This window comes from Epinephelus fuscoguttatus, linkage group LG18 (genome assembly GCF_011397635.1).
Source record: "Epinephelus fuscoguttatus linkage group LG18, E.fuscoguttatus.final_Chr_v1".
NCBI lineage: Eukaryota > Metazoa > Chordata > Actinopteri > Perciformes > Serranidae > Epinephelus > Epinephelus fuscoguttatus.
This window is the reverse complement of record NC_064769.1, coordinates 20,400,873-20,426,413: the sequence shown is the minus strand read 5'-3', so window position 1 is coordinate 20,426,413 and position 25,541 is coordinate 20,400,873. Positions and strand designations below refer to the sequence as shown.

The 25,541-nt window shown below is 41.6% G+C and overlaps 1 protein-coding gene across 3 annotated transcripts in view; it reads left to right on the top strand.

Moving 5' to 3' along the window:
* Positions 1-7,769: 7,769 nt before the first annotated feature.
* kcnn2 (potassium calcium-activated channel subfamily N member 2) overlaps positions 7,770-25,541 on the top strand; it is a 33,624-nt gene continuing 15,852 nt past the window's right edge. For 2 of the 3 annotated variants that reach the window (XM_049559852.1, XM_049559850.1), the window contains exons 1-3: positions 7,770-8,597; positions 8,963-9,058; positions 25,089-25,507. In XM_049559852.1, coding sequence (XP_049415809.1) covers positions 7,824-8,597; positions 8,963-9,058; positions 25,089-25,507 — 1,289 coding nt within the window. In that variant the 5' untranslated portion in view covers positions 7,770-7,823. The remainder of the gene's footprint in view (positions 8,598-8,962; positions 9,059-25,088; positions 25,508-25,541) is intronic. The other variant, XM_049559851.1, reaches the window with a different exon arrangement.

Here is a 25,541-nt window from a genome sequence, read left to right as displayed (position 1 = left end):
GATCAAACATATAAACTTTATTGGCAGAGGTTACAAACTGTTCTTACATAAAGCAAACATAATGGCAAATCTGTAGATAGATTTGAAGCCATTCCAGCAACTTTAACACTTTAAAATGCCGTCAGCCCACACAAGTGGACAAGTGGAGTCCAGTTTACTAAACTTTCAAACCACACACTTTGTTGTCCTCTCATCTGTTGTCTCACACAACAGCGTCATTTAGCATCATTCAGATTCTTGATTTCAATCATTGCTCTGATCTTTCTCATCGGTGGTGTTCGACTCACCTGAGGCCTTCAAGTTATTAAAAAGAAGTCCTGAAGCAAAATGAAACCTGCGCATAACAATAACACAACAAAAGCAATCTCTCACCTTATCATCATGGGAATTTAAAAGCGATCAATATTCTTTGGACAGCCAAAGTTTCTTCTAATAATAAACGTACAGGAATTTGTCATGGTGACATTGGTGTGAAGGTAACTTTCAGAGCACATATTGATAACAGTAAATCTGAGGCGCAGGTGCAAGACTATAATATGATGTACAGTTTGTAACTTTGCCAGAAACAGAGGCTGGTGACTGAGTGTGAAAGTTTCACTAAATTAAATGTTATAGAATAATTTGTGAGTTTAGATTGCTTACATTTGAATAGCTTATTATTATGTTGTGTTAAGTGTCATGTGCCTACCCCCAGTATACATGAATATGCAGACACTGTAGGAAAACAGAGCCAGCCAAAGACTTTTGGGGGCCCTGAGCGCCATTTGGTTCAGTGGCACCCGTCTCAAGTGCTGTTTCCACCAAACACTTTTGGTATGGTACCTTTGGAACCAAAAGTAACCCTTCAGATATGGTACCTAGACCCTAGGTCCATTAAGTGTTTCCACCTCTAACAGTACTCTTAAATGTGGGCAGGGTTTTTGTCACTCACTGCTCCGTCTAGCAACCACTGTATTTCCTCATCACCGGTGCCATAAATGGAAGTCTGCACCTTGTTTTTGTCCACAGAAAAAGGTTGCATGCCAACATTTTTAGACCAAATAGAATGAGCTGCAGTGAGACCATCTCTCCATGGGATATTTAAAAATAGCAGGTCTGTGTATTTAGTCCTTCTACCAGCCAGCTGTAGCCCACAGGAACAGGAAAGTGAATATATATTAGAATTGAAGATGAACTCATCACTAAAAGTCTATGTCATCCAAGAGAGACAGTAAAAACTAAAGCAATGGTCAAAGTTGTCACATTGAAATTTAAGGTGTGTTGATTGATTCACGTCGTCAACTCGTGCACTGAGTAACATTACAAGTAAATGTTCCACCTTAAAACTACAGGTGCTGTGAGAGGCAGCAAAACATCCTCTATATTTATAGTTACAGTATACTAGTGTAAAACTTGCCATGGTACGAACAGTTGTCACAAAACCAGCCACAACTCAGCCCTGAGCAGAGTGACCGTCCACTATTGACCAATGAACAGACTTCAGTGTTCACAGCTCCACCTTTTAGTACCAAACCTGTGTGCTAGGTGAGGAAAAAAATGGAGATGGTACAGAACAGGTTCATTGGTACCATCCACAACTTTTCACAGTGGAAACAGAAAAAATGCGTCCTGACTTGAACTGTACCGTGCTGCTCGATGGAAAAGGGGCTTTAATGTAATGTGCTGCCACTTTAGATGGCATTGAACAGACTCGTGTATTGCAAGTATTAGTTTAAGCACACATACGTAATGTACACACAGTGTATAAAGACCACAGTGGGATCTATTAGCAACAACACTGTCTTTAAGAAGACTACAGTAACTTTGTCTATTACCCCCTAACCCTATAAGTTACGCTCTTAAACCAACCTCCAAACATAATTTATTTAACTTAAATCACGGGCTGCAGTGCTGGAAAACTGTTGAGGAATAGCTTGTGAGGATACTTATTCCAGTTTGAGTTGATGTTTTTCATTTTTGTCTTGTTCATTAAGTGAAATTGAAACATAGGATTTTTTTCAAACAACAGAATCCTGGGAGTCCTTTTTTTTTTTACAGCAACCTGATCTCACCCCCAACTCATCAAATGCTGACACTTGATCAGTGGCCCTCGGTGTCAGATACCGATGCGTCGAGGTAACCTTTAGCAGCAGTATGAGATGCACCAAGCGCCAGCATTTTTTGATGCTTCAGGCAACAACCATAGTATAAAGAGCAAGAAAGTCCGTATAGAGAGGGTGGGTGCGGTGGTGGAAGGGTCGAACAACCTCCAGCATCACCACCATCCCTGAGCATCCAATGGTGACGCAGGAAGCAGGGGCGAAAATCCCATTTCATAGTTAAACAGTAAAATTCTAGAGAATAATTCCAGGGGGGGGGACAAGGAAAAAAAGTTGTAGCCTGTCTTTTGTACAGCATCTTTTACTGCAATTTGATGCTTTAATCTTCTCTCTGTCTCTCCAACAGGTAGGCATAGGACCTTTCTTAGCACTGGCTGAGTCCACCTGCACATGTCCAGATTTAAAACAAAATGATTGAAATCAAATTAACATGTACACATCGACAACAGTCAGGTGCGCCGTGCTGTCCAAGGTGCTGAGTGTGTTTGGAGCAGAGCAGGTCTCTGTCTCCCCATGCGCAGTAGTGTGAATATTTATGTGGAAAGAGTGTGGGATATACCACTACTAGGAATGGGAGGGGGGGACTAAATCTTTTAAGACTTAAATAGCACATTATTGCGTGATTATAATGAGCACTGCTTACATTGTGCTTTCAATAAATACTAATGCATTGTTCAAAAATTATTAATTATGTCTTAAATTATTCTAGGGGTGGGGGGACAGCTTTACTGCACAGGGGGTCATGTCCCCCCGTCCCGTCCCCCCGGATTTCCACCCCTGGCAGGAGGGGTACCTAGCGTATCATATTTTGATGTTGAGGGCCACTGAACAAGTGTCAACACTGGATGAGTTGGGAGTGATAATGTGTTGATCATAGGGGACAGTTGATTACTTACTTAGCTGACCTAAACTGTTCATCTCATCCATCTCTTAGCTTCCTGTTTTGCCACCATTTTTTGACAAAAATATCTTGAAATGTCAATTTTTATTGAGGAAGTTCATTTTTTTATTGGTTATTATCTCTTTTCATTAAAAAATATTATCCAGTGGGCGCCCAGAGACCAGTGGGCCCTAAGCAACTGATTATATTGCTTAATAAGTAGGGCTGGCTCCGGTAACATTAATAATGTACAGATGTCTCTGAAGTGAAACACCATCTGAGAAGATGATTTTTTTTTTTTTTGGTAAAGAGGAGACTCATAGTAAAAAGATTGGTAAAGCATTGCCACAACTCTCAGGCAGAGGGTATTGAGGTCAAGGATATTCTTGATATTCTTGCTCTTAATGGACCAGTACCTCCGCTGAAAAGAATCTGGGAAATGACTGCTGAGTATCTAAGAGGCTGTTTCTGTCAACCTAAGCAGGCAGCTCTCTCTGCCGCTTGCCTCACCCCACATTTTTCTACTTACTTGTCAGCCTGATCAAAACACAGTCCAGTAGGTAAACACATGGAGGTGGGGAGTAAAGTGGTGCTGACTCTGTAATTGTGTGAGGGGGCATTGTGTTTCCCTTTCAAGGTACATCAGAAGGGTGGAGGAGAGAGCTGCACGAAGCAGCAGAGTGCTGCACAACTCTGAGACAAACTTTTTATTCACGAGTCCAACAATCGTTTTTATCTGAGGGATTAAAACCACACTTGATCCTAATGACTTTTATAGTCTATAGGAATGAATAGAGACGGCATTTAGAATCAAGGACGGCAGCTAACATCTGTACGTCTACAGGAGATATTCAATAGGAATCAGCTAACAGAGTAAAATGAATATATGAATATGAATCTCTTTACTATACATTTATATTTATACATTTACATATAAATTTTGTATGTCGCAATACTGATTGGGATGCATTATTTAGTTTTCCTATAGACTAATACAGTGACGATCCTTAACTCAGGGGGCCCCAGGCAAAGAAGCCCATCACAGCCCAATGTCATTGTGTTGACACCTAATGTTGTATTTATGACCGTTACAGGTGTCTAACTGACTGTCCTATACAACAGTATCCAGCTGTCATACAGTGGCTTGACGGAGCACCATTTAGGGCAGGGGTCGGCAACCTTTACTATCGAAAGAGCCATTTTTGACAAAAAAATTTCAAAAAGAATATCTGTCTAGAAAACATATCTGAGTCTTATTATAAAGGTAACACAGACTATTGCGTGTAAAATAGCCTATCAACATTACTAATAGGTCTAAATTAGCATCATTAATATGTTTTAGCAGAAGGTGGCCAGTCATTCATTAATTTTCCGTAACCGCTTATCCCATTAGGGGTAGCAGGGGGGCTGGAGCCTATCCCAGTTGACATTGGGTGAGAGGCAGGGTACACCCTGGACAGGTCACCAGACTATCACAGGGCTGACACATAGAGACAAACAACCATTCACACTCACATTCACACCTACGGCCAATTTAGAGTCACCAGTTAACCTGCATGTCTTTGGACTGTGGGAGGAAGCCGGAGTACCCAGAGAAAACCCACGCTGACATGGGGAGAACACGCAAACTGGTTCAAACCCAGGGTGCGGGAGTTTGCATGTGATCTTTTGCGGTGAGGGGACAGTACTAAACACTGCACCATCGTGCCGCTTGGTAGCCAGTCAGCAGTGGGCTTTTTATGAACATTTATTAAGAGCTGGTGGTGAAAGCAAATTAATCTGTCCACCCATTATTAATGACTCTACTTGCCTCAGAGACTTTTACATTTTCCAATTTGGAGTCTATAGCTAGCCCCGCTAGGGAGATTCAAGACTCGCTATCACTACTGAAGTTCATTTAGACATGACCTCAGCAACATTTCGAGGAAAAGATGCCAGGGCGTAGATGGAGTCAACAAAATGTTAAAAAAATATATTTTTTTTGTTTTTAAATTCTGTGTATAGACTACACATTTTTATAATTAGAGAATGTGAGAATTTCTTTAAGAATATCTCATGATTTTATTTTCTCAAAGCCACATGGAGCCACTGGAGAGGGGCTAAAGAGCTGCATGTGGCTCCAGAGCTGCAGGTTGTGTACTCCAGATTTAGGGAGTTTGGGGAGCAGTGGTGGTGCAATTGATAGAGCCTTTATGGGAGGTTAAACAGGGCCTAATAGTTAGCCAATGTGAGTGGCAATCAAGGGCCCCTTTTACCAGAGTTTCTGGGGGGCCAACATTTGCCTGGTCTCCTCTCCTGACGACGAACCCTTGAAAGTATATTTAGACATTGCAGCTGCAGCTGTGTCTCTAATTTGTAATTTTTACACTACATTTCTATGTTATTGATTCCTAGATCCTAGATAAACTAATGTGTCGAGGTGCACCTGTCTCCTGTATGTACTTCATCTGGGTGAAATGTGCTTTCTCCTAAAAAAAAAATGTCCTGAAACACCAATTTGTAGATTAATTAATAAAAGCTCTCATGTTTGCCTTTTGTAAACCAGCACCTCCGTGTTTCCTCACACCTCGTGAGTCATGTCAGTCACTTCCACCACTGGGGGGAGCAGTAACCAGTCCCACAGACATTAACACAGAGCATGAATGAATAATATGTGCATGACTAATATGAATGCACATCTACTAATTATAGTGCATTGATCATACATCTCTGACTGAATGAATAACTGTCCTTAAGCACTCTCATGGGACTCAGTGAGCAAGTATGGAGGGTCATCTCAGATCTCCCTGTGCAGGGCTGTGATCTGTGTGTGTGTGTATATTTTAATAATGATATAGATTATTATATCATCTTATTGCATGTTCTGCTTTTTAATATATTTTATACCTTGCTGCTGTTCCTATGTTTTGATGTATGTTATTGTTCTTGAATATCCTGGGTTTTCTTTTTTTCCTAACATGTAATCAGATATCCCTTGAAAATGAGATCTTAATCTCGATGGGACTTATCTGATTATACAAAGGTCATATGAGGAGCTTGCCTTAATCTTTCTTAAGCCTCAGCAGCAGCAGATATAATAGTTAGTAAGTGGCCAGTTTTACAGTAATTTATGGTCATGTTAGAAAGTCAGAATGTTGTGTTGTAATGTCAGATTACATGTGGCTGAAAAACAAGATGAGTTAGATAGATAGATAGATAGATAGATAGATAGATAGATAGATAGATAGATAGATAGATAGATAGATAGATAGCCTTTGAATGGTGCGTAAATTACAGGGAGGATTTATGTGGTAAATGAAGGACTACTTTACCACTATAACTGGAAAATAACGAAATCAGTGTGGTGCATGTTTCCACGTACTGTAACACCATATCACCAGATCACCATTAATCATAAATGAACACCTCTCCAGCGCTCTTTCCTCTCCCTGTGTCAGCGATAACATGTTGCACGGATGGGGCACCGTGTCCATCCCGTTGCCGACATGTGTCTTGAATTTATGCAGACTGCCTTCATTCACTGGACTCCACACACAGGGAGGAGGAAAGAGCTGGGCAGGTTGGAGGCGTCACGTGGTGTGTCGACCCAGCCAATCGGGAGTAAGTGCGCATTGCGATCCTGTGCAGAGGGCTTGTTTTATTAAAGGGTTGGTAGTGATCAATGAGCGAGTGTAGCTGTCCGCGGTGCTGAAACTTAGTTCATGATGGAGTGACTTTCAGCACCGCGGACAGCTACACTTTCATAACTCCCTATTCAAAAACAATAAGACCACATGTGTGATATAACACACCATGTTTAGATATTAAACTCATCCTTTCCAACTTTGCAGATGTTTAAATTCTTTATCGTTGTTTGCTGGCTCCATGGATGATGTATGTAGAGAGGGGAGACAACTTTACGACTCCAATGCAACTGAAGCAAGGAAAGCTTTGTGAGCAAACTGCGCAGCTCCCACTATAATCCCACCACAAATACAAAAACATAACTCCAATATAGTCTAACAGCCCTAGGACTAAATTTGTTGCTGCTGCATACGCCGGGACGTGTGGATGATTGGGTTTCAGCCTTTGCTTTATGCCTCCACAGCTGCTCAATCTCGGGCAGTTGGCTGTATTTCCTCGGGGTGATATAACTCTTCTACTCCATTAATAACGCAGCCACCAGTGGTCACATCAATCTATTGGCTGCAGACACGAGTCCTGGCCATATAGGTGCTACAGGACCGCACGGTCACGTGGGCAGCGACCAATGGGCTGAATGGATTCAGTACCGTGTAAATCAGCGGTGACAGCGAGCTACGTGTGTTTCCTATGAAGTCGATAAATGGGGAAATCAGTCAGGAATTTATGAATAGGCCTGGCTGACGGGTGCTGTGTGTAGGAGCTAAATTACATCTGTTTAAATGGCAGAGGTGTGCTCATGCGTAAAAGAGTAAAAATGAGAAAACACCTTTTATAGGTTTTTATTTACACTTATTTAAAGAAATGCTTTCTTCTTGGGTGCTCCCAAAAGAAGTTGCGCATTTTCATTTGGTAAAAGTTGTTTGTAAATGCGTAAAAGTGCAGGTAGCTGTCCAAAAATAACAAAGCAGCAATTATGTGTAGTTTGTGTTGCTCCTGATGAAATAAGGCTGGGCTTCACATCTCATGGTTGCAACCTTTTCATGACGTCGAGACAGTTGTTTTGGTCCCCCCTGCCCAATCGGAGGCTCCGCTCACATTCTAGCCTACCGGAGCCGAAATGGGTCTATTCATGCAGCGGCTCTGTCCTCCCGTAAGTACCATAACGCCCTTCGTCGGGTGCTCTGTGGTACCCGACTGCTGCTTTAAACGGCAGCACTGACATGGAAACCCCATTGCAGCTGCAGAACGATTTCTTTCCAGAGCAGCAGTTCCAGCACTGTAAGTACCAGCACTACTGCGGGCGGGAGGATCGGCTCGGCAAGCAGCACGACCAATGCTGCACCTGCAATAACTGCACCTGTGATGCGAGGAAAAGCCTCGTCTTTCGCGGGACGTCGCCGACCACTGTGGGAACTTTAAGGACACCTTCGGAAACGTCTTCGAGGCAAGGTTGCCAGTACAGCGTCTGCGAGTTCACACCCTCTAGTCATGGTAGTTCATCCAGGCATCATCATCCTCACCATCAGCAGCAGCATTGCCGCGATCGGCAGCAGCGGGGCAGCCTGGGCAGCAGCCACAAAGACAGTAACTCCTACAATGAAATAGCCATGAGCAGCTGCAGATACAACGGCGGCGTAATGCGGCCGCTGAGCAACTTGAGCTCGTCCCGCAGAAACATACACGAGTTTGATTCCGAGTCCCAGCCTTTGCAGCCCATCTCAGCCGCAGATGCGTCGGACACTTTAGTATCCAAGCCGGAGAATAATTCCACCACACTGATGCCTTACGCATCGGGAGACGGAGGGGGAGGCTGCAGCCACAGCGGCGGCAAATCGGGGAAAAAGAAGAACCAGAATATTGGGGAAAAGCTCGGGCACAGGAGGGCCTTGTTTGAGAAAAGGAAGCGGCTCAGCGACTATGCTTTAATCTTTGGGATGTTTGGGATCGTTGTTATGGTTATAGAGACTGAACTCTCATGGGGAGCCTATGGAAAGGTGCGTATTTACAGAGAGTTAATTTAGTCGCATGTGACTGATGGAGCGAGTAGAATAAAAAGGAAAAAACTTGTGCCAAAAGTGTTCATGGAAAAGCAGGCAGTTTAAATAAGAAGTCTGGGCTCACTGCAAAGTGTCCCGTGTAGTCACATTGTCACATGCAGGCCAAAAGGCCCACTGCTGTCCAAGCATGAGCCCCATAGTACAAAAAGATATCACATGTTTGTTGCAGTAAGAAGCTGAATTACTACTTCTTTTAGATTTGTGTCACACATATAACTAAGGCTGGTTTGCCACCATAAGAATGTGATTGTATGTCATGCTGTTGTGTGTTGTTTGGCTTTAGTGTTGTTGCTCTTTTCCAGGAGTCCCTGTATTCATTAGCTCTAAAATGCCTGATAAGCCTTTCTACAATCATTCTCCTGGGGCTGATTATCATATACCATGCAAGAGAGATACAGGTAATGTTGTAACACTTTTCTCATTCTCTAAGTGTGGGTGTTGAAGGGTCAGCAGTCATCACATTTAGTAAATGCTCCTTTAAATGTAAAATGAACTCAACCTTGCAACTTTATGATGTCACAAATAGGTTTGGTAGTCAGGAGGTTGTGCAGAAAATAAGTGTTTCTTATCAGCTTGCAAATAACTTTGAGAATAACTCAATGAAATCTTACACAACGTGCATTTTTAATTAAAAAGGTGAACACGCATGGCTCAAAGAAAAATCTATGCAGAGGTTTTTGCACTGTACAGTGAAGTAGACTGATTATCATCTCCTGAAGCCACATTAACATTCTATTACACATTTTGATAAGATTTAGGAACTCCACGCAGGGCTTAGTGGGTGCATATAGATTGTCAGCCTCCCTTGAAATGTTCCAACACTTGGACAGTTTTATGACCTTGCCTTGGAGCATTGTTGCATTACTTACAGTTCTTCCTGCGCTTCAGCACTCATGTTCTCGGTGAACAGCCTCAAAATTAATGCTGCCACTTTCTGCAGGGGTGGATGTATGTTGCCAGGGAGCTTTCGAGTATCAGATACTTTCTTTTTTTATATATTATTGAGTCAATTTAAAAAGGAAAACTTCACTTGAAAAGAAACACAACTCAAGCATTTCCTCAAATCTTGAATGAAGCCGTGTTTAATCATGTTAATGCACAAAAGATGGCGATGGCGGTGGTGATATCTTAAAAAATGCCTGTAGCTGAATTGTAGGAGCTGATCCAGCTGTTTTCAGCCGCTCTTATTCAAGATAGAATATGCTTAAGCAGGACGGGAAAATATTACATTTGGACAAACCGTGAGATTCTTATCTTTTGTATTAAAAAGTTGCATTAGCTCCAGTATATCCATCAGTCTTGTTGGTATATTTAGCACTTACAAGTCCCAGGGGAGCATCATTCATTGAAATAGCCCAACAGTAAAATGCGTCGCCCCCTTCAGATGTCTCATTGTAAACCTTTCTTTATGAGGGATGATAGAAATGCACAGACATCATTACCATATTTCAATGCATGAGAGAAGTGTTTTCATTTCCCCAGCAGACGGTCCCAAGTGGCTGTTTGTAAATTAGAAAGCATGCTGTATTTTTGCATGAGAGTGTCATATTTATTCTCCCATCCCCTCGGCCTCCACTCCTTTTTACTCAACCCTGTGTAAATGATTCAGAGTTTTTTTAAACCTCCTGCTTGTGCAAACTTTTCTTGATGTTAAATAATGTAATGATTTAGTTGTGACTAATATCTTGCAACGCTGCATTTTTCATCACAGCAGGTTTCCATTTAGTGAGCTTTATAACAGATTGTGTTAAATTGGTAGTCAAGCCTCAGCCGTACATTTATGGTCCCTATGCACAATAAACCAGTTAAATGCCTAAGCACTGGATTGTTGCTACATACTTTCCGTCACTGTTTCTCATACATTCTCGCTGTTGTGATGCAGCAACACTGTTTTGATAAATATGGTGATGATAGCAGTTTTTAAAAAGCTTGAAGCTTCTGTTTTACACATTAAAAATGGTTGTGAAACAATATTCTTTCCTTCACTACAGGCACGCTTAAATTTGCAATTGAGCTCCAAAACAAGCTTTTCTCTCCACTCCTTTAATTGTTAGGAGCTGCATATTTACCCCACAGGAAGGCTGTTTCAAACCTCTTTGATCCTGACTCCTCTGACAGTCAAGTCGATATCCAAAACATTTTTCACCCCAGATAGCTCCCTCTCTCCTCACAATGAAGATGTTTCCGCTTTAGCTGACCTAGAAAAGTTTATTAAGGCAATTGTTTGCCCCATGTTGATTACTGCAATGCACTTTTCACCAAGTATCCCCTCTCCACAATGATTTATACACAACTCATTCAAACGTAGAAGCCTGAGCACTTAAATGGATCAGGAAACGTCGTCACGTCACTGCAGTCTCACTCACTCCCTGCTGCTTCTCCCTCTAAATGCACAAGTTTATTGTACGGTCTGTCCTCTAATTCATCAAGTCCCCTTTGGAACAAACTATCAGCCAGTTCCTGGAAACTGACTCTGTCTCACTATTTAAATCCAGTTCGTAGTGTTTGCACTTCAACTTCCACCACACCAGCTGCTCCTTTGCTTCCCTGCCTGAGGGGCTTTTGTGCCTGTTGTTGCTAGTCTGTCATTACTCGGTTCCTGCAGACTGACATATGTGTTACACACACACACACACACACACACACACACACACACACACACACACACAGATAAATTAATTCTAAATCTATCTTGCTAATGGCGCACACATGCACACACAGTTGCTCTGGATGTGCCTGTTTCCTTTTCATTTTCTTTCTGGCTCCTTCATTTGTATCTGATAAAAATGTGATTTGACTTGATATGTGTGGAGTTTAATTGCTCCAGCTCTATTTTTGTCAGACTCTCCCCGCCTGGTTAAAAGCCACGTCTTTTAAACATCCCCCTGCCTCTAGTCTGAAACATTTGCTCTTATAGTAAAAGAGTTGCCTACTCCACTGATTTAGCATTGTCCGATTCACGATGGACAGAATACAAAATAAAAACACCAGAAATATCTTCTTCTACACATTCTCCTTCATTGTCTAAACCTGGCGCCTACATTACCCACAATGCAACTTAACCGCAGACAGTAAAGTCAGATAATCAGATGCGTTATGCTAGTAGTAACTAATGTGGTCTCAGCCCGCTCGCCTCATGCAGACAGGTCTGACAAGCTCACCTCTTTATAATGCCACAACCTCAAATTTGTTTAATTTTCAAACTTGTAGTCTTTGATTCTGACATTGACTCATGTGACATCACCTGAAGCAATGTATCGGACTTTGCACGGCTCACCCTGCAGGCAGTAGTGGTGCTCCCCGAGAAATTCAAAGGAGCTGTATGCCACATTCAGATCATTAACACAGCAGCAAACTATCTACTAATTAAAGATATAGAGAGTTTCACTGGAATTGCACTGCTAGACAACAGCTTGGATCATCCATGGTTACTTCCTATCAGCTGATGTCATGCACTTACCAGGTCCCCAAGAAGTGTGCCAGGCTTTGAAGCCAATTCTCGTAGTGGCCAAACAGTGGTACTGCAATTTCTGGGGTCTGTCACATGTTGCCCTGCGGCCAAAAAAGAACATTTCCCATTTACTTAAATTGGAAAAGAGGCTTCTGTGAATCAGGCGATACATTTTTTTGAGCAGCACAACTCCTGCAAAATGACTCGTTTCACCTTCAGGATTTTATCCACTCAGTCCGATAAAATTTCAGAAGTCTGGAAGAGCCACAAGATTAAATCATTTTATCCCTATTCAAGTTAGTGAGCGCTAAGCCAGAAATTAGCTGTTCAGCTGGTGAAGTAACGTAGACACTTATTCTAGACTCAGCCACCATAGGTCTCTAGTGCCGCAAAATGCAGCAGTGCTGATCATCCTGGTATTTTTTTTATGCAGTGCTTGAACCATCATGCACCACTGAGCAACTCTTATAAAAATGAACGGGGTCCTGCCTCCAGTGCTGTATCCAGTTCTCCTAATACATCTGTGGTGCACACACACTGCAAAAATCGCAACAGGAAATACAGAAGGATCCATATAAAATTTTTGTGTTGTCAAGTTTTAAACAGTCGTTTAAAAGCGTTGTTGTGGAGTCATGGCATCCTGAGTTGAGAATAAAGTCACGCTCCCTCTGTGTGTGTTGTAACCTGAGCTACACTTCACGTGCATGTTAGTGAATGTGAGTCCCTGTGTGTGTGTATCCCACTGGCTAGCTAATTGCCGTTGCTCTGCACTATGCTTACGCTGCAGTAACCGCTGATAACACGGCTGTCCCAACCCAGCCCACCCTCTGGTTCTCCCCCATGTGAACACCATAGCTGCTAGCCACTGGCTCATGCCCTCCATGTTGAGAGCCATATGCAGGCAGTCTTGGCTCAGACACTTACGTTGCGCACCATTTACCTTCAAAGTCGGAGGTTGGAGTTGTTGCACTACAACAAGTCGAAAAATCAAAATGTTGTTAGCGTTACCAGCTGCTAACAATGCATTTCATGTGCACAGTTAGAGGTTGGCCAGGACAGTGTGTATGACTGTTTGAAGACAGAAGTGCTAATAAACTGTACATTACTACAGCTTTTACTATCCGCCTCGGATATTAAGCTTGGGGTTGGTGATGTTCCTTCAGTCAGAAATCCAACTTCAGCTGAAATATCCGACTGGGAACTTGCAAATTCAGACTTCCTAGGGCAAATGGAAGGCAACATAATCATAGATATGCTCTGAATATTGCATATAGCTCCTTTAGGCAGACTTTGATGTATATAATTGGTGGAGTTCCCCTTTAAAAATCTGCAGTCTCTAAACCCAAGCTGATATACTCAAGTTTTGTCACTTGAGTGTTTTATTTCAGACTTTTCAAAGCTTATCCAGAGCCGCGGACATTATGTGACTGTTCTGATATGTTGCGTTTTATTCCCAGTGATGAGTAAACTGCATTTGGCATGTCAAAATTGATGGAAAGTCCTTTTAAATCATTGAGCTATGACATAGAATTTCAATTAAAAAAACACAAATATACAGACAGATTGACTCCATGTGTTGTATTATCACCATTCTGGTCTGCTTTTGTGTTAATTCAGTATGTGATGTCCCTGCTTTGCGACCTCCACTTCGTTTCTGTAATGACTCTTTTCTGATTTTAGCAGAGTGCTTGCTATTTCTAAAGTGCACTTTTCCATGTGAGAAATTCTGCTCCTGCAGTGAAATAGATTATGCATGCACATCCATGTGTACTCACAGATGCCTGTCAGATGTAGACGCATAAGTCAGGATGATGAAATATTTCCCCACCACTTCTAGCCCCTTAAAACTGATTTACTTGTCAGACTCAGTAAAGACTGTGCCCTCTCATTTTTATAGGGTATAACAACAGGAAGTTTCTCCTCCACCGAGTGACTGAGAACTCAAAAGGTCAGGTCAGACAGGGTAGATGTTGGACACCAGCTGTCATTTGAATTGTTTAGGGATACATCTGCTGCGCTGCAATGGCAGTGACGGCTGACCTAGTGAGCCAAGTGCATTAACAGAAAGAAACAGTGTGTCCATGTTCTGCTAAATGCCCTTAGACTGGTCCCACCGTATACAATTAGGATATGTCATATTAATGTTCAGTCCTCCTCTGCACATATTGATGTTGTTCGGTTTCTTTTTACACTTCTTTTTTAGATGTAATCGGCCTGATTCTGCTTCATTGATGTCTTTTGTTAACAGCTGGCGATACGTGAGAGGAATTTTTAGACTTTTAAGTTGAGTTTGCAGCGTTGGCAGGCAGCGACTTACTTCACAATGCGAGTGGAAATGGAGAGGTTAGAGTCTGTAGCTGCTTCATGACTTTGATTTGTCATTGTCAAAGTCTGATATGAGCTACGAGCTGGGAGCCTCTTCCTGCTCCGGATGCTAAGATGGTTGATGAGTTCACCTTATTCCCAAACAGACAGAAACTGACATTTTGAAAGTTTTCTCTTCTTCCCACATCAAAGGCTCTTTGCCGAGGGGCATTTGTGTTAAGGCCATTGCTGTGTCGCTGTACCTTGTGATGACAGTTCTGCTGAGTTTTCTTAAACTAATGCAAAATGCTTTGGGGGCTGTTCTGTCTTTGATGTGTACTTTTGTGATAAAAGTCAGCGCTGATGTTTCACAGTCGCGTGGTATTACATTTTACAATCTGCGGAAAAGATAAAATAACAACACATCGCCCAAACTCTGCCAGCGAATGCTGCCAGAGCCAAACTTGGCCGTGCTTGTCAGACCGCCCCTGGGTGAGTGTGTGTATGTGTCAGAGATATGGTGTAACTGCAGGAGACGCTCTGCATTTCTCACAGTGAAATCTGTCCTCTACCTGAGACTCCAGACTGGAGTCAGATAACCACCACTGGCTGCTGACCTCAATGTTTTCATTGAACATAAAGGCTCTCAAGGACACTCAGCCTCCCAAAGAGTTGAGAATACTTAAATCCTGATTTACTGATGGCATTTAATAAATTGTGCTCCGCATGTGACTTTAAACATGCAGATGATTTTCAGTTATTAATGTGTTGGCTGCTGCAGCAACACTTTAAGGAAGAAAGATTTATATGAGCTTTTACTTTGGCTCTGAGGGGCTTTACTTTGCTTGAATAGAAGAATGTATATGCAAATGTGAGACTTAATTTCAGAAACAAAAGCAAACTGAATCAGCAACAGCTTCAGATTTACTCAGCAAAGTGGCCTCTTAGTGGCTCACTTTGATATCATAAATAAGGCATTGCATTAATGTCTAATCGGGCAGAACCTCTCAACCTAATTCACTAATGAGATTGAGCGATTTAATTCTCAGTGACAAGATATATGTTCCCATCTCCACATTACACAGATTAAATATTGAGCTGGACTCCATTAGTTATATTGAGCGCTGTGAAACCAGTAACCAACCCAGCTTAGCATCGCAGGTGAGCTCCTCTGAGACCGCATGGTGTGGACGCGGGACAGGCGGAGAATGATCTGAGGACATGAGTGAAATTTCCCTATGATGAGCAGGGGGCATGCACTCATTGAGATTAGACTGGATTTTGTGTCCATCAGAAAAAGCAAGGCAAATTTTAGCAACAAGCCAGTTCACAGTGCTCTACGAAGACACACCACAAGAGAAAATAAAATGAAAAAACAAGCTTAAACAGAGTGAGACAGGTATAAAATACAACAATAAAAGATACAAGAAAGATGAGAGATGGCCAGATTCGTCCACCATCTCGTGGTCACTGTATCAGCTCTTTGTTCTGTGAGGTGTGTTGCACAGTGCGGGAGCTTAATGTGTGTGCTCTTGTGCTTTATTGTCACTGTGAGGATACCAGCTTTTGGAAAAATGGGACATTTTGACCAGAATTAGAATTAGGTTTAGAGTAAGGTTTGGATACACACACAAACATGTGCAGAGGTACAAACATGTGCCTGTGTGTGTCCATATAAAAGTATAGGGGCCAGATTTAGGGACTTAAACAGGTAATTTGAAATTGACTTAAGGGTTTCCTTGTGTTTCTATAAAAGTACCTGACTATGCAGACAGTTTTGGTTTTATTTGCCCAGGTTTTCCATCTCTGTCACAGCTCAGCGGGTTTTCCAGAGTGTGAGGAAAATTGTTTCTGCTGTTTTGAATTTTAGCTGTGGCTCTGTGGATAGCAGTGTCTGTTGGTTGGTCCACTACTTTGGAAATGTCTCAACAATAGTTGATGGATTTCTATTAAATTTTGTGCACACATTCATGGTCTCCAGAGGATAACACCTGCCGACTTTAGTGATTCCTTCACTTTTACTTAACCCAGTCACCACAAATGATGGCATTGGTACATTTCTGCAAACCACGAATATGTTACATTATTTTGTATGTTTTTGTGTAGCAGATACACTGAAACTTAACGTTTCTTTATGTTTTAATTACACTATGGTTAAGTGTGGTTAGGTTTAGGTGCAAAAACCACTTGGTATGGTTAGGAAAAGATCATGTTAAGGCTCAAAATATCTGCTTTTATGGCACTATACCGGCTGGAAACGCAGCTATGTCTCTAAAAAACAACATCTTTACATTTCTTTCTATATTTCTGTACATGTTTGTACTTTGAGATTTTAGCTTATGTTAATGCCCTCTCTGATAAATGGAAAAGTCTCTATAAATTAAGTGCCCATGGTGGAAAAACAGCAAAATGCCACTAGAAAACACAACCTATTTGGTTGGGATTTTTTTCGTGAACAGTGGTCTGCAGCTTGGCTAGATGTCACACCATCCAACATCCCCTCCACCTCCAGATGACAAAGTCAGCCAATATGCTGTCAGTGATTCCCAACTGGTCCAAACGCAGGGTCCAGATTTCTAGTCGTTTGGTGAAGGTTCACACAGCTCAGTGTATTCGGCATCATACTTGCATTTGGCCATGTGGTCAAGCTAGTTCGCTGCCGAAATTCACTGTACTTCAAAATTAAGTGCGATTTTTACGAACTTGACATGTTTGCGAGTCACTTGTGGTCCATTCAGAATAGACCCGGGACCTACTTTTGGACCAGGACCCACAAGTTAGGAACCACTGTGCTATGTCACTTTAGAAACATTGATATGATATGTATGAAACATTCAAATGTAACATATTTGTGGTTTGCAAAAATGTGCAATGCCAACATTTTCCTCTGGCGGCTAGGCTGCTCTTGCTCATGCACCACCATGAGGTTCAGAATTTAAACTAATCCAATATGTTGATTCATGGCCAAATACCTGCAAAACTAATGACATTCCCATCAGTCACAGCTGGATTTACGGGAAAATATTATCCCTGCCTGACCTACCCAAATAAAGAAGTTCAGAGAGTTAAAAGTTTTTAGTTATTTAGTAATTTGGGTGAACTGACCCTTTACGTGACTGAACCAGCTCACGAATTTTTCCTTTCATACTGTATTTAGTTTGTTTGTAAGTTCCAGTTTGAAATTGGTGTTCCTCTTTGTTGATGCAGTTTGTGTGAGTTTGATGTTGTCGTGATTTTCTGACACAGTTCCCCCTTTAATAACTTTTTCCTCCTTCTTTATTGTGTTTTCCTTCCTTGCTGTAGTCAAATGCAATATTCTAGTTTCTGGGAGGGTTGTGAGGCTTGTTTGATTCACCATCTTTAAGATTAAGGTCATATCATGTTATTTTGATGTGTTTACTTGCTCAACACAAATTAAATTTGGCCAGGGATATGTGAACATGTGTTAGCTGTTTCATGTTGCTTTAAAAACTCAGGAATCATAGTGCTGACTGCCAGACTTCTGTGCTGCTTTCAACATCTGTTGACATGTTTTCATGTTAGTTCAAATTTTAAATCCTTTCACTTGCTGTGTTTGAATTATTTGTCAGTCTCCTGTAACTTATTTATAAGTGTCCTGTCTCGTCAGCTGTCTGTTTTTAAGGCTGTCTTCCTCTGTATCGTATTCTGACATGATTTAAAACAGGCAGTTTAAGGTTTTTCCACTGCAGATGTAGTTTCCTCCACCGCTCTGTCATAACTGCTGCTTCTGCTGCTCGCATGGAATATTTGATGCTCTGAGGTAAAGGGCCCTTGAGGATTGTATTTCAGGTCATCCATTACCATAATTGCTTTTACCCACCAAGTAGGCTTTCCTTATGCAACCTGCGTGTAAATGTTTAATTACATTGTTTTGAGGTAACAAACTTTGTAACTGCTTTTGACAGGATGTGTTTGTTGTTTAAAATGTAAAATAACACGCCGCTTGTGCTGTGTGCAAACAATAGATTTAGCTGCTTTCAGAGGCCTAATTCTGTAAGTAAGAAACCGTACCAGAGTGGAGCCACAGCTTGTGTTTCCGTGTCTACATTACACTCACTTGGAAAGGCGAACAAGACGAGCTGTGGTTAGAGTTACACACTTCTCTGACAGATGTCAGTTTGTTAAAGGAGCTCGGTGTCGCTCATTTGATATGAACAACTGCCCCTGAAAATTTAATTCATGTGTTTTCTGTGTTTGGGGGAAACTTTGATTGTGGCCTTTAAATAAATATAAATGAGCTGCAGAGGCTTTGTGGGTCAGTTGTACTGTTTGTTCGGGGGACATGTGTTCGCTGTAGCTTGTTCTGTGCCAGCTTGTTGACAGTTGATATTTCTTGTACAGTGCCTGTTGGACATATAATTGGCTCAGCAGCTATAATAAGCCTGTTTGTTGCTGTTGCGGGTTCAGTAAAGTTTGTGTTAAAGCGGAGCGGGCGGCTGTGGTGTCAAAGCGCCTTCCGAGCTGTCAAGCCGAAGCGTGTGGAGCATTCATGTGTGTCTGTGAGAAAAGTGGCGGAGCACCATGTTATTGGTGCTTTCTTTGTCCTTGAACATGTTGAATAGCTGCTTTCATTACAATGTGAGAAATATGACTACATCAGCAATTCAATTTTATGTAACATATCACCACTAAATTTACAATCTAGGTCACTGATCCCATTAGCCCTTCAGGATTGGGACAGTTTTTTACTTCTATAATGAGAAACTCCAAATTAAACTAAATGGAGAGTAGTTGGCAAGAGGCCGAGTCGTGATGTGTGCCTCTAGTGTGTGTTAGATATTATGAACATTTTATTTCCTATGGAATTAAAGCTGCTGTTTTCACTGATAAATCAATAGATGCTATATAATGAATTTTAAAGCTATGGGACTTTATTCGCATTTATGCATAAAGCAAGACCCTCCCTAGGGTTATTGATTTTTGGTTTGGACCCCCTCCCCCTCTTGACACAGACAACATTCTCAACTCAAGCTAAATGACTTAAGAGAGAAATAATTTTTTTACCCAGTTTGAACGTTATCACTCTGTTCAACAGGCATTAGTAGTGGTTATCAGCATTAAAGATAAGAGGGCTGCTGCTATGCTGACTTGTATGTTTAGACTGCTGTTATCAGCTATTAAACACTCATGTTTCTTGTTGTGCAGCGACATGAATATTAGCTGACTGTGTTATCAGGAGATGGAGGGGACAGTGGATGGCGTGACATCCAGGCAAGCTTCCAAGCTGTTCAAGACCCCAAACATGGGTGTTTTTTAGCCAGTAATGGCTGCATTTCCAGCAGGATTTGTGCCCCCAAGGCAGGCTAGGGATAACATTTTCATCCACACCCAACAAGAGGTGGTGGGGGAATCCCTATCCATTTTCATAATTCCTGCAAACATAATCCAATTAATCACATTTCCACATGTATGTTGTGTCTACATGTGTTTGTATCTATTGTTAAGACCTTATTTTCTTGTTCTGAAATGCAGTAGCCACATGTATGAAAATGTCCTCCAATGAATGATTAGAGAAAAAGTAAATCAAACATTGATTGAGGAAATCAGGAGTGAACAAATCTTTGCTTTGGGGTTTTTTAATCCGATATTGGTCAGATTGTGTGCAGAACTGAAATAGTGTAAAGGTATACGGCTGTCAACTCTCAGTTTTCCAGTCCAATTAATGCAATTTCAAGACTGTTTCGGGACCCCGGTATGCAGAAATATTTAAATACACCATTTTGAAAAATGGCAATGTATATTATTATATTATATTATATTATATTATATTATATTATATTATATTATATATTTTCCCTCGCCAAAATTTAGCGTAAATTTGGAGCATTATTTGGGCCCCTTTCTGACAAGATAGCAGCACATGTTTAGTACCAATGGTTGCCTTAGGTGCTTTAGTTTAACATGATGTGATGATGATTTAAGTCAGTAGGTAAATTGTTGTACTTGATCCCATTTAAGGGTCAAGCATAGACCTTTTCATGGGTCATCTGTATCCTTTAAGCAACCCGTCTCTTTGAGCCCCTAAATTTAGGTGTTTCAGGCCAATACATGATCTTTTCCTGATTATAACCAAGTGGTTCTGTGCCTAAACATAATCACACATTCACCGCAGCTCTGTTGAAACATAAAAAAAAGTTTTGCAATGGACTGTTTAATAAGGTGAACACAGCATTCTGATCATACTATCACCAGCCTTCTCACCTATACCTATAATGATGATAACCACTGCTAATGGCTATTTGATAGTGTGATCAAACTCAAAATGGTTTAATTTGAAGCACCATTAACATATTAGTGAAATTAGCCATGGCCAAAGGGTTGCGTTGTGCTGAAAATGCATGATATCATAGATTCACTCTGTATGACACATTTAACTTTATTGTAGTTCTGTTATAATTCAGAACAAAAATTAACGTGACTGAGTTGTATGTTCAATCTATGGTAACTATAAGGATCAAATTCTGGGAACTGCTGTACTGATCCCTCAGGAAAATAGAAAATACAGAAAGAAAGACATGATTGTTGTCCTCTGCATATGGCAAATTGTGCCTTTATGAGCCATGGTGCACACAAACAGCGCATTTTTGACATAATGTAACCTTCCTGCGAGAAAATCAAAGAAATTAAATATAAATCCAGGCCATTAAAGAATGAAAACATCAAGACTACCCGCCTTTTAGCACAAACAAAAGAAACAGAACCTTCCCCTTATCTGACCCCACTTCCCCTTAATAATTTTTGTACTCTCCCTAACCTCTCCCTAACTTATCCATTGTTCTGTCTGTGAATATTTTCATTTCAAACCCTGAGAAGTCACCGGCCATCGTATAATTCACTACTCAGCATATTAAAGAGGTGTCCGACAAAGTGTAATCATGTGCAGTTTTTCTATTGTTTTCCTTCAGAGAGCCTTCCGCTCTCATGGCAAAAACAGCCGCCAGGAAACCTCGCTTGTATTTGCTGACAGCAACGTTTTGTGAAATATCTACTGCCAGTTGTGACGGCCTGCACGCAGGCAGAGGACCTTGAGGTGATTGAGTGGACGGAGCAGGAACAGCTGTGGAGGAATATCAGTGTGGCGTGTCAGAAAGAGGAATTATTTGACAAATGTAGGAGAAGCTAATACAGTTTGATAGTGTTTAATCTGCAACCTGCAGCAAATGTAAAGCTCAGAGAGAGCAGCGAGATTGAGAGAGTATCTATGACTGTAGGCATGACCAGGGAGTGTGAGTGAGCCGGCGGTGGCAGTCATGGGCTCAGACGTTAGTTCGGGGTGAATAAACTGAGCAGTGAATCTTCTGGCAGAAGATAACTGTAGATTGGATTGAAAGTGATGACGAGAAGGGAGGGGGGTGAACAAGAGGAGGGAGCAACAGCAGCAGAGGTGACCATGTGAGGAAGCTGCTGTAGATGACAAAGGACAGGGTGGAGAAGAGTGATGAGGGGTGTTGAAATCCACCCACACCGAAGTCCCCAGTGGAACGGCCTACCTTCTGGTCGAGGTGGCCAGGCGATCAGACGCTAATGCTAATGTGGAGGCGGCAGATGTTCTCATCAGTATCACACTTTAAAGTTGAAATGCAAACTGCATGCTGCTAAATGTAACACTTGTGTTTTTTATTCAAGAAGTCTGAAAACAGAGACAAACAAAGTCATTTGCGGCAGAATTCAGTTGTGGAGTTAAACAAAACTACTAAAACTGGTTAAGTGGGAACTGGCCCATTCTGGCCTTTTTTACAGGAGTAGCAGAGACAAACTATTTGTCTTATTTAATTAGTACAAATCACAAACTTAACATAATTTCTTGCCTACAATTTTTTTTGCAGAATTTTAGATTCCAAGGCCCAAAGTGATGTCTTCAGATGTCTTGTTTTGTTCAACCAAAAGTCAAATACTCAAAGATATTTAATATACAGAGATATAGTATATGACAAAGACAAAGGAGCAAATCCTCTCATGTGGAACCAGAGAATTCACATACTATGCACTACATACCCAGTACTATAACAATAAACTTTTATGTACATAAACAGTGGTGTGTATCTTTTCGGATGCAGTGAGCTGTAATTACCAGAGCCTCCTTGCCAGTTGGAGAAATGTAACCATGGTAACCCGTGCCAACTTTAGCTCTACTCGTGATTTAAACATAATTTTAAAACTATATTACACCTTGCAAAGTGAAATCATACTTAAGCTTAAAATTGTTACTAACACTGCAGAGCTGTTGTTAGCTGTACGTTATGAATGTTGTCTAATGCGTTGCATTGTGGGATATTTATGCTGATGTAGTTTCCAGTGTTTGCATACTGTTATATTTCACTAGTATGCAATTCACATACTAGTTTCATAGTTTCAAGTGCAACACACACCACCGCCATACGCTGCGCGTCAAAACGCCCGCCTCCATTATATTCTATGAACAAACCCACACCAGCGCTGGCTGACGCGCCACTCTGCTTCAGCCCACTGCTCTATTTCCAGCGAGAAAAGCTGGCGCTGCGAGAAAAGCCTTTTCCGTACGTCTCGGCCGCCGTAGTATCAACTCCGGTTGTTCAAATTTTTAATAAGACGATTTTGATAAGAAACTCACCCGTGAAATCTAAGTTGTTGTTGCCTCAAAGTTTTTCCTCTTCTTCTTCCGTTACTAACAGTTGGCAACCATTGGCAACTAGTGTAGGTACAGCCACCTAGGGGGCTGAGGTGGGAAATACACTTTAGTGTTGACGGTGCCGCTGCCAATGTGTATTGGGGAGCGGTGTGTGCTGCACAGGTTGTGGAAATACCTCTCATACAGCCTACTGTTTTAGCCTATTAAATAGCATGTTAATATGGAATTTTGGACACAGCCTATGTCGTTTTTTCAGGGGGGTTTTGTTTGAAAAATGACATTTGTTGACGGTGGTTTACTTTTTTCTGATGATCAACTAATCGATTATTTGACTAGTTGTTTCAGCACTAATTTTGAGTTACTTTCTACCTCTCAGTGTCAAGAATCAGTTCAGGAAGGACCCACATGCAGGGCAGCAGGCAGGTTTAAGGTTTAACTAAAAGCAAGCTTTAGTAAAGCTGATCGAAAACATCCAGAACAAGCAGGTAACAGAAAGTTCAAATGACGGAAGAACCAAAACTAATCTGAAAACCAACGGCGATAATATGATGAATTCAGGGAAGAAATCCAACAGAACACAAGAGACCAGGGAGGAAACACAGTAGGGAACGCCACTAAGGACATGAGGACGAACACAGACAAACTGAGAGGCCGTTTACACGTACACGGTGATTGAGATAAACGGAAATAAACAGAGTTATAGGCAACCGACGTCACAGTATGCGCTGGAACTTGCGCCTGTGTCAAAAAGTGCGACCTATGTTGCTATGGTGACAATGGATACATGGAAAGCTTGAGCTCCTCATTACACTGCCACCTACAGGTTTGGCATGCTCTTGTGTATATATACACGGGTAAGTGTAAACGAAGATCTTTTTGAAAACGGAGACGGTGAAATGTCCGTTTATGAAAATAGCTGGCAATGTGTAAACGACCTCTACCAAAGGAAAACACACAGGCATATATACACAGAAAACTAATCACAAGGATGAGACACAGCTGGAGTAGGAGGACATGGGCAAAGGGAGGGAAATGGAGATTGGCTAACAACAAGGGTGGAGCAGACAAGACTAATACAGAACAGGTGTGAAGGGAAGACTCTGGGAACAGGGAGGGACTAACGAGACAGGAAGTAAAACCAGACACGACACATGAGGAGAGAATCTACAAAATATAACAGGAAACAGATGAAAGAATGAAAAACAAGACAAGGAAGGACACAAACAGAAAACTCCAAAATGAAGTCCACAAGATAACATGATATTTCATTATCATGATATATCATTCTTTTGACTTTGCAGCATTCATGAGCTTTGAGATATAATGTGGAAACAACATGGACGCTACAAAAAAAGATGTGTTGTATGTTGTAGTTCAGAGTGTTTAAACAACACACTGATGACAAACAGCAAAGTGAACATGATCAGGAAATCATTTTTCAGATTATTCGGTCACCACATGAATGCAGCACAGTACTTTTTTGCAAAAAGTATCACAACTCAAGAGGTTCAATACATTTACACGTGTCAACTCTAATGAACCTAAACTGTGAACAGATCGGTCTGCTGATCAATACTACCTACAAGGCAGGACTAACACATATGAAACACCATAATATTCTTTGAGAAATGTCCTCAGAAAAACAGAGGCAGTGTTTCCACCGTCATCAGATGCCCTTCTGCCTATCTGAGAGCCATTTTTGACCTTGAAAGAGTGTAGCATCCTCCCCCCATCATATCAGTTTTTATTTGTTATTCCTCCTCCAAATGTTGTTCTGAGCTCCACACAGTCACTTGGATCAATCTTATTCTCTTGAAAATGGTCAAAAATAATGTTATTTATATACATCATTTGTCTTCAATGGGCACCAACATGAAAAAAAGCAGCTATGGTCTTAAAAAATATGACTAAAAAATGTGATTTAATGACTCCAGGCTATTTGTGACTTACTGTTTAATGGGGTTTAATGATTTCCTGTAGCTTGCTGTGTCACCATGATGAAAATGTTACCCTCCATCAGCCTCACCGTGCCCTTTCCTTGCAGTTATTTATGGTGGACAACGCAGCCGATGACTGGAGGATAGCCATGACATATGAGCGCATCTTCTTCATCTGCCTGGAGATCCTGGTGTGCGCCATCCACCCCATCCCAGGGAACTACACTTTCACCTGGACGGCACGCCTGGCCTACTCCTATGTGCCATCCAAGACGGATGCGGATGTGGACATCATCCTGTCCATCCCCATGTTCCTGCGGCTGTACCTCATCGCTCGTGTCATGCTGCTGCACAGCAAGCTCTTCACGGATGCCTCGTCACGCAGCATCGGTGCACTCAACAAGATAAACTTCAACACGCGCTTCGTGATGAAGACCCTCATGACCATCTGTCCCGGCACTGTGCTGCTGGTCTTCACCATCTCGCTGTGGATCATCGCTGCATGGACTGTGAGAGCTTGCGAGAGGTGCCTGGATCAGTTTCTCACGCTATGCAGCACT